General features: G+C 58.9%; 1 protein-coding gene across 6 annotated transcripts in view; it reads left to right on the forward strand.

The window, feature by feature from the left end:
* Nucleotides 1-18,228, forward strand: part of TRMT44 (tRNA methyltransferase 44 homolog) — a 55,007-nt gene that overhangs the window by 27,040 nt on the left and 9,739 nt on the right. The window contains exon 11 of one of the 6 annotated variants that reach the window (XM_045777069.2): nucleotides 16,234-16,520. The exons of 4 other annotated variants lie outside the window; for them this stretch is intronic. In XM_045777069.2, the coding sequence (XP_045633025.2) occupies nucleotides 16,234-16,277 (44 nt within the window). In that variant the 3' untranslated portion in view covers nucleotides 16,278-16,520. Of the gene's footprint in view, nucleotides 1-1,338; nucleotides 6,399-16,233; nucleotides 16,521-18,228 lie in introns of those variants that run through there. One more of the 6 variants, XM_045777064.2, reaches the window with a different exon arrangement.

Consider the following 18,228-nt stretch of genomic DNA (forward strand, 5'->3'; position numbering starts at 1 on the left):
CCCAGGTTTCTCTTGAACACGTCCAGGCCTCTGGCCAGACTGAGGGAGGGCTCCTTGCCTTTTTGGGGCACATACCCCAGGTCCCTGGTGGTAGTCTCGCCTCGGGGCTCCTTTGGGACACACTTCAGGGCCATGTCCTTCTGCTGCGGGGACATCCAGTGAAACCCTGACCTGAGCTCTCACATGAGGAAGCGAGGCGTCAGCCTTGTGGAGAGCAGGGCAGAAGGCCAGGCCAGCTCTGAGGGGGGACAGCCGTGCCAGGCTTTGAGTAGGTGATTCTTGACCGCCGTGACAGATTCCTCCGATGTGGCCTCTCTGCAGCTCCTTTCTCTGATTTAAGGGAAAATGTTTAATAAATGGCAGTCTACAGAGACAGACAGTCTCATTATGGCCATGACACGAGGTCATTTGAAAGCAAACTCCAAGCTTTAATTTGTGCTTTCAAGTTCTCATTAGAAATTAGCCAAATTTACTCAATAGGCTTCCTTTGTTTCTCTCTGAGCCGGTCTGTCTCCGGGTGGTTTGTAGCTTCTGGGGAAAACCAGGATGGATTTGGCTGCTTTGGACACGTTTCTGTGCAGTTGCTGGCTTCTGGGGATCAAGTGGCCAGGTGAACGCTTGAGGGGAGTGTTGGCTCAAATGAGGGTGACTGGTTCAGGAGGCAGCTCGGTGGGGGGCCCGGCCAGCTGCTGGGGCCATACCCCCCAGTTCCCATGTCCTGCGGTGGCCCCCAGCCCTGCTGACGGGGCTGCTGTACCCCTTCCCACTGTTTGCATTTGGGGGCTCTGGCTGTGCGGGGTGCCAGTAAACCCTCATCTTTGCTTGTTTTCTGTTTGATACGGAGGTGAGCTTCCCCAGGACAGATGTCACTGCAGCTTCCCAAGTTGTACCCGAATCTGGGACCACACGTGGCTCTTACGCCCTGGTCTCCCAGGCCCTCAACATGTTGCCCACAGGCCCATCCTGGTGTGGCCCCAGCCACTCATCCGTGGTCAGGTGGACCCTCAGTTTCCCTACGGTTCTTCACCCCGGCTTCTGGTGTCCAGTGCGTGCCTCCTGACAGCCCCTGACCCCTGACGCTGGCCCCTCCAGGCTCCCCACCCTGCTCTTTGCCTGTTCCCTCTGGCCCTCCCTCCCACCCCCCTGCCTGCCCTGCCAGGCTTAGGCTCTGGGCTCAGCCTCCACCCGCGCTCGCCCTGCAGGTGTGGACGGCCAGTGTCGGGCGCTGCAGTCCCTCATCTCCGTCCTGCTGGGGCACTGCTGCCCCATAGTTGGGGCTTCCCAGGCCCTGGTGAGTCGGTGGACTTGGAAGATAACACCTCTTTGTTCCGAACACAGTTCTGAATGGGAGGGTTCACATTCGCGACTGGAGGGAAGAGAAGCTGCAGAGGCAGCGGCACCCGGAAGCAAAGCGGAAACTCTTCTCGGAAACTTTCAAGACCCGCGCCTGCTGGTTCTTCAGTCACCACCCTGACGGCTGTGTGCTGCCTGCAGACAGCTGCCCATTTGCCCACGGGCCCGCAGAGCTGCGGCCGCCCCAGACCCCCAGGAGGAAGAAGCAGGTTCTGGGAGCTGCTTCCGCCCCGCGAGTGGAGGCCGGCTGTGGGAGGCCAAGATGGGAGGAGCACGCCCCGGCTCCCCTGGGGACCGCAGACTCTGCTGGCTGGGGTGACTTCCTCCGGGTCCCCCCGTAACGTGACCCGTCAAGTTACACCCACACCGGACACTGCGGAAGCTGACGTCCCTCCCGCCCCATCGGAGTGCAGCGTCTATGTGTAAATGAGGTCACACCTGTGGTCAGCGTCTGTATTCCAGAAAGAGCACGGGACTTCTTGCAGCATCTCGTCGTTGTGAAGGTGGAGGAAGTGCCCGGACTGTCCAGCCCCTCTCGGGGACCTGGTTCTGGCTCGCCTGGCTCATGTGTGAGAGCGGGCTCACCCCCAGGGGCGCAGCCGGTCCCGCCAACTCCAGGCTGTACTGGAAACCCAGCTGCTCCGGTGCCCATCCCTAGATGGGTGTTGTGTCAAGGCTGTAACACTTACACGTGCAGGTTACTTTTAGTTACAGAGAACAAAACACCCGTGAGCTCTTACAGCCAGGTCACTCTAGGGGACGTGAAAAAAATCCTGTGATACACAACAAGGCCAGGAAATCTAAATATCACAGCGAAAACCCCTCCTGCCCCTTCCTACTAGATCTTCTCCCCAGAAGTGCTGTTAGCAAATCTTTTGCTTCTGGGGAAAAAAAAATCCTCTGTGTTTCTGTTTGAAATTATTTTTTTCAGTTTTACATAAAAGGTCACGTTGTGCACTGTCCTGCCCTTCATGTTCCGCACGGCGTCCCCCGGTGACTTCTGTAGTGCAGTATTCTGTGGTGTGGGTATTCTTGGTTCGCTCGTGGCAATGGGAATGAACTCATCCCTTTCCCTGAGAGGCGACTCCGCTCGGTGCAGCCCAGGGGTGTCTGGCCAGCCCTGCTGGCCGGGTGGGGCCGGGGGCCGTGCCTGCCTCCCTAGCCCCGTGTGGTGGGAGTGTTGCTCCCCACTCCACCCCCAGCCTCTCCCTTGAAGGAGGCTCCTGGGAGGAAGGCCTGTTTGGTGCCAGCGGCTGTAGTGGTGCCCCTTGGGCTACGATTGGCTTGGCCAGTGCGGATGGAGCTGCTCTGACCTGCGAGGCGTGAGGAGCCCCGTCCTGCCGTGTTTGCAGGGGATGCCTGGTGTAGGCAGCTGTGGCTGGCCAAGCAGAAGGAGAAAGGCCCGGCTTCCCGTGGTAGCCGTGAGCTAGGTTAGCCCGGGCCGGGGCCACGGCCTCCCTGCCTCTGACCTCAGCTACAGAGATCAGGGGTCTTTGTCGGCGCGACGCCAGTGAGTGAAGGTTTCCTCTGCACTTGCTGCCTCGCGTATCCGGGATGATTCCCTGCAAGACAAGACCCCTGGTCTCTCTGCCTTGGGATCAGAGCTGGGGCAGCCTCCCTTTCCCTCCTCTCGAAAGAGAGCACCTCCTAAGGAGTGAAGTGTGAGCCCTGGGACTGCCCTTCAAGGGCGCGCGGCCCCAGCCAGGCCAGGGCAGCTCCTAGGTGGCCGGGCTTTGTGAGCCTGCGAGCAGCCACTTCAGTTCTCAACTGAGGGAGGGCTACTGTGGTGACCACGGCAGCCTGGATCTGCGGGCTGTGCTCCTGGGCCTGGTCCCCAGCTCTGGAGCTGCCTGTCCCAGAGCAGGTGGGCTGGCCCTCGGGAAAATGAGCCACCCTGCAAAGTCTTGGGACAACGGCTTGCCCTGAAGAACACAGATCTTGGTTGGGGTCAGGAGGCGTGTTGGATGACCTCAGGTCTCCTGGGTGCCCCCGCGTGACACCTATGCCGACGTGGGTGGCCGTGGTCCTGCCAGGCTGGGTGCTATGCTGCAAGGAGACTTGCCACACCTCGGAGACTCCCTGCACGCCACTCAGAACAGCAGAAATGGCCTGGATTGGCTGTGTCACCCGTATCCGACCTCTTGGTTCCAGGTACCAGTTCTTAACGGCCACCAGCACCACTGTGCCCCTGCCCAGAGGTCACTGTCATGTCTGGCGTTACGCTCAGGTGGCATCACACCATGCACGTGTCCACAGGAGTGTGTGGCCAGAGGGTTGCTGACCACTGTGACCTCGCTGAGGTCAGAGTGTTCAGGGCTGGGAGTGGGGAAGGGTTCCAGAGGAGAGGGTCCTGGGGGGTGGGCAGGGGATTGGCCTCCAGCCTCTCCGTCCTCTTCCACCTGCTGTGTCCCTGGCCAGCAGGGGTCCCCTCCTGCCTCAGAGATGATCCCCACCCACCTCTCCCCATTAAAGACCTGTCACCCCCTCAAAGGGGATTAGAAGGTGATACTGTGCTTCTCCTTCCCTCTCAGCTCTGCTCCTGGGGTGACTGCCTACTGAGGGTCACCATGGAGGGGCACAGCTGCCACAGCAGACCGGGCCAGGGCCCCCGCAGGAGGACCCCTGGAGAGGCAGAGAGCTCAGTTCTGGCCGGCACCTCCTGGAGCGGGGGAGGGGGGGAAGTGGTTTCCCGTGGGCTCTGTCGTCAGGAAGAGGCAGCTCACAAGAAACACATTAAAATCGGGTGAATGGTGGGCTTCCCAGCTCCTGGCTGACTTGTCGGCTGGGCTCTAACTCAAGAAACAGTTTCCGTGGCTGTTTGGAACAACCTAGCGCACCCTGCACGCAGCTCTGGGTCCAGAGGGGGAGACAACCTGGGCAAGGCCCAGGGTTGGGAGAGGCTGGCTGGCCCGCTGAGGCTGCCCCCTTGTTCTCTGAAGTCCCGTTGGGCTTGACGACAGAGATACCCATTGTCGTGTTTATGGCGCGTCAGCAGCCTGGTGCCACAGAGAGCAAGCTCTCCCTCCAAGAGCTGGGTGACTTGCCCAAAGTCACAGTTAACAGCTGCCAGGGTCGGGGTTCAAACTTGGCTCCGCCTCCTCCCAGGAGGCTCTTCCCTGGCAAGGTCCTTGACTGGAGGGGACACCTGGGGGCCTAATCGGTCAGGCATTGGCTTCACACCTGCCACTTAGGACTCATGGTGCTGGCCTCCCCTTGTCGGTGCTGAAGCTGCTTTCAACATCCATTTCTATCAAGAGCAAGTCAGTATAATACAAAATTTGAAATAGGTGTTGGTTTGGTAGGTACATGGATGGGGCCAATGGCACAAGGGTGGTCCCCAAATGGTCTCAGTTTGGAGACCACTGCCCTGTAACTTCCTCCAGAATCACAGCTGGGCAGCATCCGTGTCTCGCCGTTTTGCACACAGACACCACAGACCTCCTTGTTCTCATCCTGCCCTAAGCTGTGGTGGCGGTCCCTCAGCATCCTTGTCTGCGAGACCTCACGGACGCAGCAGAAGAAACAAGAGCAGGTGTTGAAGCCTCAGCCGGCCGCACCCGGGGCAAGAGCTCGGCCGTGCAGCTCACATGGTGTTGGTTGTGGAAGCACGTCAAACCCCAGACCTTTGGGCCGTTCATCTTGGCGGCTCCTCTAATGAGCGGAGGTGAATCACTTAGGACCACAGAGCTAGGAGGTTAGTTGAAACCACACAGCAATCCATCCGGCCTTTGTTGCTCCCAGAGGACCTGGCCTCCAGGGTCCTTGGGTAATTAGCAGTCTGGGGAATTTTAATCCAAAGAGGCCGCAGCGGACTTTGTGGCAGGGCTTCAGCCACCTGTCGCTCGATGATTGATCCAGGTGAGGGCCCGCCGAGCATTTGCCCCCCTGTGCTATTCCTCTGTCTACCCCCAAGCCGTCTGCACCGTGTGGGGAACGGGAGACCTGTAGGCCAGGATGGCTGCGGTGCTGCTGGATGGCTGGGGCACACTGCGGTTGGGGGGAAGGGACTGCACCCTTGGTGGGTACTCAAAGTGTCGCCCTGGGCCAGGGGTCCCACAAACACATACAGAGCACTGCTGGTGGGCCACGCCCTGTGCTGGTGCTGGAAATGGGGATGGGGCTCCCCAGAATGGCCAGGGGTGCTGGACGGGCAGGAGTGCTGGAGCAGGGCCCCGCATCCTGGTGGTGCCAGGCTGGATTCCAGGGAGAGAGGCCGTCCTGGGTGGCTGGGCTGGGGGGATGAGGGGCAGCATGGCACCTGGAGCAGTCATAAGCCATGGTGTGCACTCTGCCCTCCTTCCTCATTGCGTGTCTAGTGGTTGCTTAGGATTTACAGTTCTTGTCCTTCACATGTCAGTGTCCACCTTCAATCAATACTAAATCCTTCCAGAGCAGGCAGAAGCCTCCCAGTGATGTCGTTCCATTTACGTGCCTCCTGTTCTTTGTGCTACTGCTGTCATGCATTTTAGTTCTTGTCAGCCTCGGAGCACAGTGTTACTGCTGTTGCCTGAATTGGTCCATTGACTTTTAAATGTTAAAAGAGAAAAGTTTCATGTTTACCCACATACTTACATTTCTTGTACTTCACATTCTTTCCTGTCCATATGAATTTCCATCTGGTATCCCTTGCAGCCTGAAGACTTCCCTTTAGCATTTCTTGTAGTACGAGTCTGCTGGTGATCTATCTTTGGTTTGCCTGAAAAATGTCTTTTTTTTTCGGTCCTCATTTTGGAAAGATATTTTAGTTGCATATAACATTCTGGCTTGACAGTATTTTTCTTTCAGCTCTTTAAAGATGTCTTTCTATTTTTTCCTGGCCTGGGCTTCTGAGAAGAGGTTAACCATGGTTTTCATTGTTGTACCCCTGTATGCGATGGATGCTCTGTGACCAATTTTAAGAATTTTTTCCTATCTGTGGTTTTCAGCAGTTTTGTATAATGTGCATAAGATGTGATTTTTTAAAAATTTATCTTGCTTGAGTTTGTTGAACTTTGTAAATCCCTGGGTTGCTGTTTTTTATTAAATTTTGGGGAAAAATCAGCCAATATTCTGTACAATTTTTTCCTTTTCCTTTCTCTGTCTGATACTAGAACTCCAGTGTCTGTTTTGTTGATTACTTGACGCCACCTCCCCCAGTCCCTGAGTCTTTTATTTTTTAACCTTTTTCTAGCATGTATCTCAGTTTGGATGATTTCTATCTTCACTAGTCTCTAAGTCATTGGTCCTTTCTTCTGTTGCAGCTAATATACTGTTGATCCCATTCAATGATACATATTTTTTCAAAATTTCAGATAATACAGTTTTTGTTTTTACAAGTAACTTCTCCTGAAGTTTCCCGTTCCTTTAGCCTTTATCCATCAGGTTTAAAGTCCTTTTCTGCCAGTCCCAACATTTGGGCCATCTGTGGGTCTGTTTTTATTGACTATTTTTTCTCTTGACCATGAGTCACATTTTCCTATTTCTCACATGACAAGATTTTGTTGTTGTTGTATGATGGATACTGTGGGTGATACGTTGTAGAGACTCTGTTAGCTTTCTGTGAAGATCCTGAGTTTTGTTTTAGTGCCTGTTTAATTTATCAGTGAATTGTTTTGACTTGGCATCAGGCTCTATTAAGGGAGGTCTGTTTCTGGTTTGCTCATCTTCCAAATCCCTGCAGTCCTGGGACTGGTCTTACTGCTAAGATGGGCCTTTCTGGGGTTTCATGGGGGAACTTGCAGGACTTGAATCCCGCACGGGGTCCCCTCTGGCATGCTGCCGCATGAGCCTTGCTCAACTGCACTTCAAGCTCCTGTCCAGACCCTTTAGCCTCTCGGCCTGCTCCTGAGCAATTCAGGAGGCAGCCAGGGTTTCAGGGGAGCTCGTATTCAGGTTGTGGGGTGATTGCCCCTCAATTTCCAGGTGTTTTGGCAGCCCTAAACCTCATGCATGGACTCCTTGGTGTGGTGAGACCACAGCTTTCTGGCTGATCTCTGCGCCCATGCACTGTACGATCCAGGTGGTGTCCTCAGTGCACACACACCCACGTGCACCCCTTCCATCAGGGATAGCCCCCACAAACCGATCACACCTGGTTCCGGTCACTCTCCAGTGCCTTCGGGCATCTGCTGTTTGCACCCAGGTTTATCGTTGTTATTAACAGAAGAGTTGGCCCTGCGTGGACTACTCCATGGTCACTGGAGGTCAGAACCCTGTGCTATGAGCTCTGAAGGAAACAATTACACATCTGTCCTCCCATTCTGGTGGCCAGCTTCCACTGCTGGAAACCTGAAAATCATCCTCGGGCCCACGGATGAAGCCCACGCTGCTTCCTCTGCCTGGCCTGTGGAGTGCCCTCTACACCAGGCCAGCCCTCAAGCTCACACCCTGACTCGGTCCTGCCCCTGAGGACTCCAGCCGGGACAACTCCTTACTCTCCCCTGAGCTCTCTAGACTGTGCTGCCCAATGGGACCTTCTGCAATGGTGGGGACACTCCCAATCTATACTGTCCAGGGTGCTGGCCTGGTCACTAGCCACTTGACATGTGGCCATTGTGACTGAGGAATGGAACCTCCAGCTTTATGCAGTTGTGATTCAAGTTTAATTAGCCGCATGTGGCTAGAGGCTAATGCACTGGGCAGAGAGCTCCAGTCCTTTCTTTGATACTCTAAGGGTGGTCTGACACACAGGATGGGCCTGGCCTGGGAGTCTCTTGGAAATGCAGAATTGTGGGGCTGCCGCAGGCAGGGGGGTCCGGCAAGCTCAGCAGCTGCAATCTACTTGCTGTCCAGGTGGTGTGTGTGGGGGGGGATGCTGCTCCTCTGTGCCTTTTCACATGCTGTTCCCTCTGTGTGGAGAAGCTCCTCCCTCTTCTCTGCTTGGCGAGTTCCCGCTCCTCCAAACCCAGATGGATCCAGCCCTCTGGGAAGCTGCTGCCCCTCAGCTCCCTTGCTGAACTGACCGTGGCAGCTCTGGGGGGCCCTCTGAGGGCTGGGGAGGGGCTGGCATGGCAGCCGTGCCAAGGAGGAGTGGGGCTGAGTGGAAGAGCTCGGCTCGGGGAGAGAGGCAGTCCCAGGGGCCTCGGGTGGAAGATGGAACTACGTGTTCTGTACCACCCTCCATGGTGAGACCACCTGGAGTGCGGGAACCAGACTGGGGGCAGATTTCTGCTCAGGCCATAAAACACTTTTGGGCCTGCACCGCTGACGCGAGTACAACACGCTGCCTTTGGGTAGTGAGCACCCTGTCAGCAGGGGTATGTAAGTGGAAGCTGCAGGGCTATCTGGCAGGGATGCTGGATGCTGGTTTTCCCTGCTGACAGTTTTTGGGGGTGTGAAGTCCAGCGCGCCTCTTAACTTGGATAGTGTGTGTCTGGGAATGGAAGTGTCTCCATGGAACTGCAGGCCATGTGGAGCCGTGTGGAGACCTGGCCTGGCCTCCCTGTCATGCTTCCAATCTGCTGTGTGATCTCAGGCAAAGCCCTGCCCCATCCTGGGCTCTGCAGCCGCATGGGTGATGCCCCCTGCCCAGGGTCTGGGCACCGGTGGGGCAGTCCTGAGCCCGCCGGCCGGCCTGGTCTCCCGCCTCTCCCAGAGGGAAGCAGCCCTGGGGCTTTACACAGCGGCTGAATGTGCTGACACAGGGGCTCTTGACATTTTCTTCAGAGAGGGCATGTGTTTGTTTTGATGAGTCTGGACGTGGCCTTCTCCAAAATGGTTCAACCTGCAAAATTCAGAGTCCTGTCCGTTGGCAAGGACCCTGCACGAGTCCCGAGTGGATCCATGGAGCAGCCCTCATGAGGGGCAGGCCCTGACCTCGGAAGGCCAGCCTGACTTCTGTCTGTGGCGCTGGTTCACCGCACCTGCATGCTGCCCACAGACTGGTCGGGTGCGCAGAAGGGCCCCTCCATGTATCTGTACCTGCGGCTCCACGACACGGAGCCGTGAACCGAATGGCCTAGAGCAGCACTTCTGTGTCACCTCCCGGGAGCCCCGGGTCAGGAGCCCCCGAGCACAGCGGGGCGGGGTCCTCCCCTCGGGGCCACCCCAGGCTGTACGAGGAGTCGGCCGGGGCTGGGGTCTCCGCTCAGGCTCGGCTGGAGAAGAACCTGCTTGTCCGAGCACAAGATCGTTGGCAGCACCCAGTTCCTCACTGGCTGTCGGCCGGAGACTGCCCTTGGCTCGCAGCCATGTGGCCCCTGCCGGAGGCCCGTTCTGGAGATGGCCACTTGCTTCTTCAGAGCCAGCAAGGGGGAGAGCCCAGCTTGACCCTTACAGTCCCGTCCCACATGAGCACGGATGCCGCGGACCATCAGCCCTGCTGGGTCCTGCTGGCGAGAAGTCAGGGGCAGGTCCTGCCCACACTCAGGGAAGGACGGGGGCCTTGGGGCTGCCGGTCTGTGCGCCCCGGTCTGGATTGGCCCAAGCCTTTTGTCCTCATCCTTGCAGACACACGCCCAGGCCTGTATTGGTCAGGACGAGGCCGAGCGGCCGGACGCCCCTCACCTGCACGCAGGGGGCTGGAGAGCTGGCTTTGCTTCCCCTACTGTGTGACCCTTGGCTGGCTGCCTCCCGTGGGTCTCTGCTCCCTCCTCCTTCGGTGGCGGTGGGGCTTGACCTGGGTCTCAGATGCCGTAGGTGTGTCCCCCTGCCCCAGGCAGCGGGCTGCCCTCCACAGATCCCTTCTGTAGGTTGACACGAACACCCACTCCACCCACCTCCCAGGGTGACCAGTGGAGGTTTCGTTTCCCACACTACCAACCAATTACCTCAATTCTCCATGGAACTGGCTGAGTGTCCCCCAAATCTAACTCAGTCCCCACATGCTCCTGGAGGTGGTGTCAGATCCCACAGGCAAGGGCTCAGTCCTGCAAGGCCGCCCCCCCCCACTTCAGACCCCCCCCCCAGTCACCTGCACTCTGACCGTCTGCCTGTGCATCCAGGGGTCCCACGGCCCCCTCCTCGGGTTCGACCGTTTGTGGGAGCGGCTCGCGGAGCCCGGGCGAGCGTGTTGTGCGCTGGGTCACTGGTTCAGGATAAAAGGGTGTCGCTCAGAGCAGCCGGATGGGAGAGATGCTCTCTAGGGACACGCCCTCCTGCACCTGCCCCTCCGCGGTCACCGGCCTGGACGCTCTCCCACGCGCCCTCTCGGGGTTTTCTGGAGACTTCACTACACTGGCCTGACGGATCTGATCAGGAGGCCTTGCTCCTGGGTCTCAGTCTCCAGCCCCTGTTCCCTCGAGGCGAGGGGGTGGGCTGGTTGATTCCCCTGGCAACCAGCCCTCAGCTCCAGGCGTCAGGGGGCTTTCCAAAGGTCACTTCATTCACAGGAGACACTTCCATCACTGTCATCACTTAAGAGATCCCAAGAGTTTGCGAGCTCTGTACCAGGATGGACGAAGACCAAATATATATTGCTTATTATAAATCAGAATATGGGTCCTGCCAGCCCACAGGCCCTGGAAGGGTGGCGCTCCTGCCCTGATGGCGGCCGATGAGACCCGGCCTGAGGATCTGACCCAGGGAGCGGCCCAAAGCACCAGACTCACTCAGGTGGGGATCTGAGCCCAGACATGCAGAGTTTGTGGTCAGCTGGAGGGTCCGTGAGCAGAAGGGACGTGTAGGGCCACCAGCGAGGAGCAGAGAATGTGCCCTGGGAGTGACCTCTGCGGCCCGTGCTCGCCCGCCAGCACATGCGGACCGTGGGCTACTCTTCCAGGTGGAGGACTGCTTAGTGCTTTCTCGCCTATATAACTGGGGGTGGATGGAGCCCCTCCACAGTTTTCTTTGTGGGCCTGGAGAGGCAGTGGAGGGAGGAACAGAGGGAGGCGGGCTGAGGTCGCGGGGTCAGAGAGGCAGGAAATGCATCGGCTGTCCCCTGCCCCGTGTTACCTTTCATCCTCACACAACCCCCAGGGGAGGGTGTCCTCATCCGCACTCTTCAGACTGATGAGGAATCGGAGACACAGAGAGGTTGAAACTCTTGCCCGAGGCCACACAGTGTCTGGCAGCACCCGAGCTGGAACCTGGGCCATCCAGCTCAGGTGCCCACGGGACAAGGAAGAACGCGCGCTCGCTGCTCTTGTGGGTCCTGGACCAGGAGATGGAGCCCTCGTGATGTCCTATGGCATCCCTGAGACCTGGAGCCACAGGGGGTGTCCCACAGCTCCAGGTGGGCCACCCCTGACGGTGGACCCAGCCGAGAGAGCTCAGCACGCAGAAGTCCTTCCAACAGAGGGGTGAAGCACACCATCCCCCCCCAGAGAGCGTTGCCTGGAGATCCCCATTTCTTAAATGGCCTGTTTAATCACCAGACCTTGACGCTGGCAGCAGAACCCGCAGCCCCACTGCCCAGGCTGGAAGGGAGTCGGGACGGTTCTTCCGAGCCAGCCGGGTCTCAGCCAGGGCACGGCTCCAGACGCAGCGCCGACTCACCCGACATAACCTCGGAGCCTGGCTGTGCTCCATCCTGGGGTCCCTCCCTCGGCCCCGGGGGTCCCCACAGGCCGGGAAGCCAGGACTACTCGCGGCCCCGGCCAAGTGCTGCGTGTGCACTTCTGTGGATCCTCGCCTCCTTGGCGCCCGTCCCGCTGAGGCTCCGCAGAGGCCCAGCATGGAGGGCTGGGAGCCGCTTCTTGGCAGGGATACAAACCACAGCTCAGGCTCCCTCTTGCTCCAAGGGAAAAATGCTGCTTGGTTAGCCGGGCAGCCCGTGCTCCGTCTAGGCTCACCGCGGGCCTGGCTGCAGCTGGGGGCCCGGGGGCCTCGTCCGTGGAGCGCCCCATGAGACTGGCCAGAGGAGGCTACCTCGTCGGAACCCACTTCATAACCAGCTCCTGTGCCCACGCCGGCTCCCCCAACCTGCCTGGGCCCCCCGCCCCTGCCCCCCGCCCCACGGAGCGGTGCCCTCCCAGGAGCATGGCCGGCTCTGGGCCCCAGCGCTACTCTCTCCAGGCCACGCCTCGCCTGCACGGTCACAGCAGAGGGACCGTCTCTACGCCCTGTGAGCCCCAACCGGGCCTGGCCTGTCAGAAACCCCGGGGGCACGTGCCCTGTGATTCCAGCGAGAATGAACCAGGCCAAACCCTGAGAGGAACATAAGTGATAAAGAGTCCCACAGGGCCTGGTTCTAAAAGGTTCCTGAGCTCCCAAGCCATCCTTGGCTGTGGGTTCTGTGACACCTTCTTCCTCCCTCCCTCCTTCCCTTCTCTCTCTCTATTTTTTGGCTGAACTAGAGTTGATGTCTGTTACTTGCATCCAGAAAGAGTTAATTTGGGGTGTGTGAGGTGCCCCCTGCCTGGGGGTCTGGGGCCCTGCCCTTGGCCACTCCACCCAGAACCTGGAGCAGGACTGTTGGTCAGTGTTCAGAACCATCCAGGCCCCAAGGGCCCGAGAACCAGCCTGCGTGTCCACGGCTTGCACGGGCCCCTCCTCCCCACACCACCGGCCCCTGGTTAGGGATCCACCAAGAGGCGGAGGCCTAGCTCTGGAAACGCCCGGCCCAGCATGCTCTTGGAAGTCGGGGGCATCTGTTCTGTCCATGAGGGGCCCCGAGGCAGCCCGAGAGCGAGAATTTGGGGCTGCGAGGAGTGGGGTGGGGGAAGTCCCAACAGTTGTGCCGTTTCGAGCCAGCTGGGGGCCGCTGGCCCTGCCTGTGGCTCTTGGTCATTGTTGGGCTCATGGGGCAGATGGGAGTCCCCGGCTGCATCCACCCGACTCCCCAGCCAGAGGCCTCTGACCAAGCTAAGGGCTGCTCTGAGTCACCTCTGCATGCAGGCAGCTGGCCGACCCTGGTTGGCCGTGCGATTGCAGCGACACGGGGATAGCGGCTCTACCATGAGGTGCTGGCCGTGCATGTCGGATGACATGCCCCCACGGTCCCGTTCACCATGGGTCCTGAGACTGGTCTGCTGGGCTCCAGGGTAACTTCTCCTCCCTGAGCCTCAGTTCATTCGCCTGTAAAGTGGGGGTAGCCCCCTGAGTGAGTGACGTCCATGTCCTTGGGCTGACATCTGCTTTGGGACCCTTTCCCTGCCCAGCCTCTCCCTGGCCCACGCTGCCCTGAAGGGCTGGCAGGGGCAGGGCCTGGGGGCGCCCAGCCAGCCACTCCTCCCCAGAGCTGATGACAGAGAACATGAGGCGTTTCCACAGAAACTGGAAAACAGAGCACAGATAAATCTGAGATTTTGTAATCACAACTCTCGAGTAACAAAAAAACACAATAGGATCGTCAGTCCCATTTAGCCCCTGGAGTTGGGTTTCTGAGGTGTCCCCATGAAAGGGCAGCTGGCGGGGGACAGGTGCCCCCTGGCTCTTCCCGAGAGGAAGGACGACTCGGGCGCAGCTCCTGGGCCGCCCGTGGCAAATGGCACACGGGAAACACTGGCCAGGAGTTGGCTATTTCTGTACCCAGGTCCCCTAGAAGCAGAGCCTGAGACAGGGATTGTGGCTGTGGGATGTGTTGCGGATGCTCTCAGGACAGGGCAGGGTCTCTGCTGGAGTCTCGCCGCGGCCTGGTGCCCCCAGGGCTCTGTAGTGTGAACCGAGCCACTCAGGCCCGCCCAGCTGGATGCAAGGCCCTTTCGTACATGCGTGCACCCCGGATTGGGGTGGGGCGGCCCCAGGGGAGGCACTGACTGAGGGCACTTCTCTGAAGGGCACCTGTGAGTCCGGCAGCCCCCAGCAGCTGGGGGAAGGGCGCTCCGCCGTGGACAGCCAGTCTTCCGCAGCGGTGCGGCCCTTCCCCCTCACAGGTGCAGAAACCCAGGCTCAGAGAGGTGGAGGGCTTGGCTGGGCCCCATGCCACGTGCAGTAGAGGTGGCGCCTGGGGTACCCGCTGCCTCACACAGTGTTCTTACGAGGGGGAGGCTGAGGTGTGCCGACCCCTGCCGCATGCCCCTGGGGCCGGCTGGGGCCCCTCCGTGTCCGTGGAAGTGGCAGCCAGGGTGGCTGGAGCCCACGGGGAGAGTCTCCCTGGGGACCCGGAGCAGCGGGCGTCAGAGCTGCGCTCCTAGGACATGCTGCTTCCGCCCCATGTGGCGCGCTGGACTGGGGCTCGCAGGCAGTGGCTGTCACCGAGGTGGGCTGGGGTGGGCGCTGAGTTCGCCCTGGCCGTGGCACCCGGTGGAGGCGCTGAGGGCACCTAGTGACCTGTGTCTGGAACTCAGGAGCCGTATTTTGGGGCCATGCAGGCAGAGGGCGCAGTAGCGAGCGCCCTTTCGCTGCTATAATGAATCACCACGGACTTAGCGGCTTAAACAACCCAGACTTCGGTGGCCAACGTCAGGGCGTCAGCAGACCGCCCTCCCTGTCGAGGCTCCAGAGAAGGAGCCATTCCTGGCCTTCGGCTTCTAGAGGCCATGGCGGGCGGTCACAGGGGCCTGTGCCGGGTGCCTTCCCAGGGCCAGACCCTCCAGGCGAGGCTTCAGAGGCTCAGGGAGTGTCCTCAGGACTCTGCCACTGGCGAGCAGCAGAGCTGGGCCCGGGTGTCCGGTCGTGCTGCCCCACGGCGCCGACTGCTGCACGGAAGACCCCTGGGGGACCTGGAGGGCGTGCCGGGGGCTCGCTGGGGGGCCCCCTGGGATCTCAGCTTGACCACTTGCTGAGTGTGAGTCTGCATGGCACGCTCGAGGGCCTGAGCCGAGGTTCTGCACCTGAGGAATGGCCCTGGTCTGTCGCCCATGGGCCTTCAGGCTGGGTGGGACAAGGCTGGGGTCCCAGGGACGCGTTGCTGAATGTGTGCATTCTGGGTGCATGTGGGGTGTGTGATTGCCAACACTGGATCTCCCAACAGGGAGGCAACACCCTCCATGGGGAGGCCGGGTCTTCACTGCCCTCCCTCAGCATGGTCATTTCCCTCAAGGATTTGGCCCCACAAGAAGGCTCCTGCCTGACTTTAGTGCAGGCAGTTGCTTAAACTGGAAGAACAGCCCCTGTTGGCCCCAGTTACCCTGTGGGGTTACTCTGCACCGAGATGCTGCTGGAAGTCACTCTCTGGCCCCAGATAACACTGTCTTGGTATCAGCAGACACAGGCTGTGGGGGAGGGGCACGAATCCCTCCCTGGGGCCGCTTTGGGAAGGGCTGAGCCTCCCTGGAGGGCCCTGGCTCCGCCCCGGGTGCCCCTGCCTCTCTCTGACACTGGGCAGGTGCTGGCAGGCGGGGCTTTGGGGCCTAAGGGAAGGGCTGGCAGGTTCCTGGAAAGAATGGAGGACCTGGGGCCGTCCTCCCATTCCGGAAGTCAGACTCCTGGGGGGATGAACTCTGAGCTTCTGGAAGGGGTGCTGTTACTCTGGTGAACACTTCTCCTTTGTCCTGCCTCCTTTGATCGAGGCCCTGACATGCCACCGCGAACCCCTGACGTGGCGTCAGTACCCCCATCTTGAAGAAGGGATAGCCCACGGCAGAGCGCAGGCACTCAGCCACGCTGAGTCAAGGTCATCTCCAGGCAGAGATGAAAGTGAAGGGGATCTGGGCTCCTTCAGCTCTGAAGAGTAGGGCCTTTAGAGCCTCAGATGCCCCAAGTCCCCAGAGCACAGAATGCCATCCCCCTGCACCTGGAGCCAACGGGGCACGTGTCTGCTGGGTTTCCAGTTTCATGTCCCCGGGGCTGAGTGTGGGCCCCCCAGATCAGACGGGGTCTGACTCCCCTTTCCAGCTACACGTGCCCTGCCCCAAAGGAGGCCGCCTGGCATGGGGCCCCCCGGGGTGGGGCAGAAGCCCCTGGAGGGGTGGCCAGGGCTGGGCCCAGGGCAGGGGCCCCACTCTTCCTCTTGCCTGTCCCCCAAGTGAGCGTTGAACAGCTGCCTCCACACTATCACCCTGAGTTTAATGGTGATGAATGCTCAAGTAAGTTTATTTTTAATGTTGGCATTTAAACAAATGTGGATTTTATCCACCCTAGGAAGGTACACACCCAGTCTGTGGTGTCAAGATCCCAACTGCTGAACCGGAAATTGTGCGTTGATGCCTCACTGTCTTCGGGGGCGCCTGGGTGGCTCAGTCGTTAAGCTTCTGCCTTCGGCTCAGGGCGTGATCCCGGCGTTATGGGATCGAGCCCCACATCAGGCTCCTCCACTATGAGCCTGCTTCTCCCTCTCCCACTCCCCCTGCTTGTGTTCCCTCTCTTGCTGGCTCTCTCTCTGTCAAATAAATAAATAAATAAATAAAATCTTTAAAAAAAAAAAACCACTCTGTCAAGAACATAATCATGTAAACTGAAGCAAAATAAAAAAGAAAATATCTGTGATCGTTATTTACATGCCAAGACTTTACAATTTCTTTTGGATTTAGTTACCCCTACATTTGTTATCAGAACAACGGGAGTGCATGGGAAATTAATTTTGATGACGATTATTACACATAAACTTAGGTTTTGTTGGAAACAATGAGATGGATGGGGCCATTTTTCACTCCGTTTTGTGCCTGCCTTTGCTGGGATTTGTTTTACTTGACAGATGAAGAACCGAAACACACCTATGTACCCAGTGGGCGCTTGTCGAGGGTCCGTCAGGGAGGCGGGACCGCGTGTCTCCGATGCGTGTGTTTCCTACTGGTTCTTGTACGTGTGTGTCTAGAAGCACATATATGTAAATCTATAAATGTACAGATTTATAGAAAGGATTATGTTAATGTATGTACACACACATTTATATGCAGGCTTATACCTACTGTTGCATATGTGTAGGTATTTACACATCCCTTCCTAGATGAAACATGTACACACGCACATGTTTGAGTGCAGGATTATGGACATCGTCACACGCATGTACGTGTCTGTCTGTCTCTAAAGGGACAGGTTCCCGGATCACCCCGTGCAGCGGTGCTGGGTTGAGCGGTGTGTCCAGCTGTCGTGTGCGGCCGGGATCCCCGCCGCGGGAGGTGCTGGCTGTCTGCTCCCCTGGGGGGGATGCCCGGGCCTCGCGCTCTCTCCTGGGGGCCGGCCTGCGGAGGACGCAAGAGCCCACAACCAGGGGGTCCCACCCCACTGCTGGGTGTGAGTCGGCTCCACGGCGTCCGAGCAGCACAGCCTGAAGGTGACCTCCGTGACCTCCGTTCTCCGACCTGCGAGGCGGTGAAGGTAACGCCTGGTCCTCAAGCGGCAGGAGTGATGGAGGCCGGAGAGGTGGGAACAGCCTCTGTGAAGTGCGAGGAGGAGACAGCAGCTGGGAACACCCCGCGGTTCTTCCTCGGGGGACACGGGCAGGCTGGTTTCCAATGCAAATGGAAACAAAACCAAGAACCGCGAGCATCTTGGAACAGCAGAGCTCTGCGGGAGGGTCACTACCCGGCGTCCGCTCCTGTCCTCAAGCGGCCTGATGGCGACAGGGAGGGGGCCCTGGGTGGGCAGCCAGGAAGTGGCAGAGGAGCGGCCCAGGCGCACCGTCCACAGGGGCGTGGATGGAGGGGGCGGGCCACCAGCTGGTGCCGCCAGGGGAGAGGAGCCTCTTGTGCAGTAGACACCGTAGCTCGGCTCTGGAAGGATCGCAGAATCCAATGTGAAGAAGAAACCCCACGTCTCTTGGGAGCACACAGGACGTCGTGCTCAGGACCCCGGGGGTGGGGGGGGCGGGGGTAAGAGCTTCTCCCCCGGGACGAAGGACCACGCCGTAAACTGGACGAGAGATGTCCATCCATCGAAGGCTGCCGTTGAAAGCGCGAGCCAAGGCCCCGGAGGAGATAATGACAGTGCATGTACCTGACGAAGAATTTGGGTCTAGAATGTATACAAAACCTAAAAAGGGCTAAAAAACTTCCAAAAGACTCTTCACACGGCAGAATGCTCAAATGGTCAACAAACACGAGCAGGCGCTCAACTTCATCAGTCCTCAGGCAAGTGCAGACTCACCGGCAAAGCGTGTCCTCACTGACTCCGGCCAGAGACGCCAGGCTGAAGGTG

Source organism: Ursus americanus, chromosome 8 (genome assembly GCF_024610735.1).
Source record: "Ursus americanus isolate L20-20 chromosome 8, mUrsAme1.1.p, whole genome shotgun sequence".
NCBI lineage: Eukaryota > Metazoa > Chordata > Mammalia > Carnivora > Ursidae > Ursus > Ursus americanus.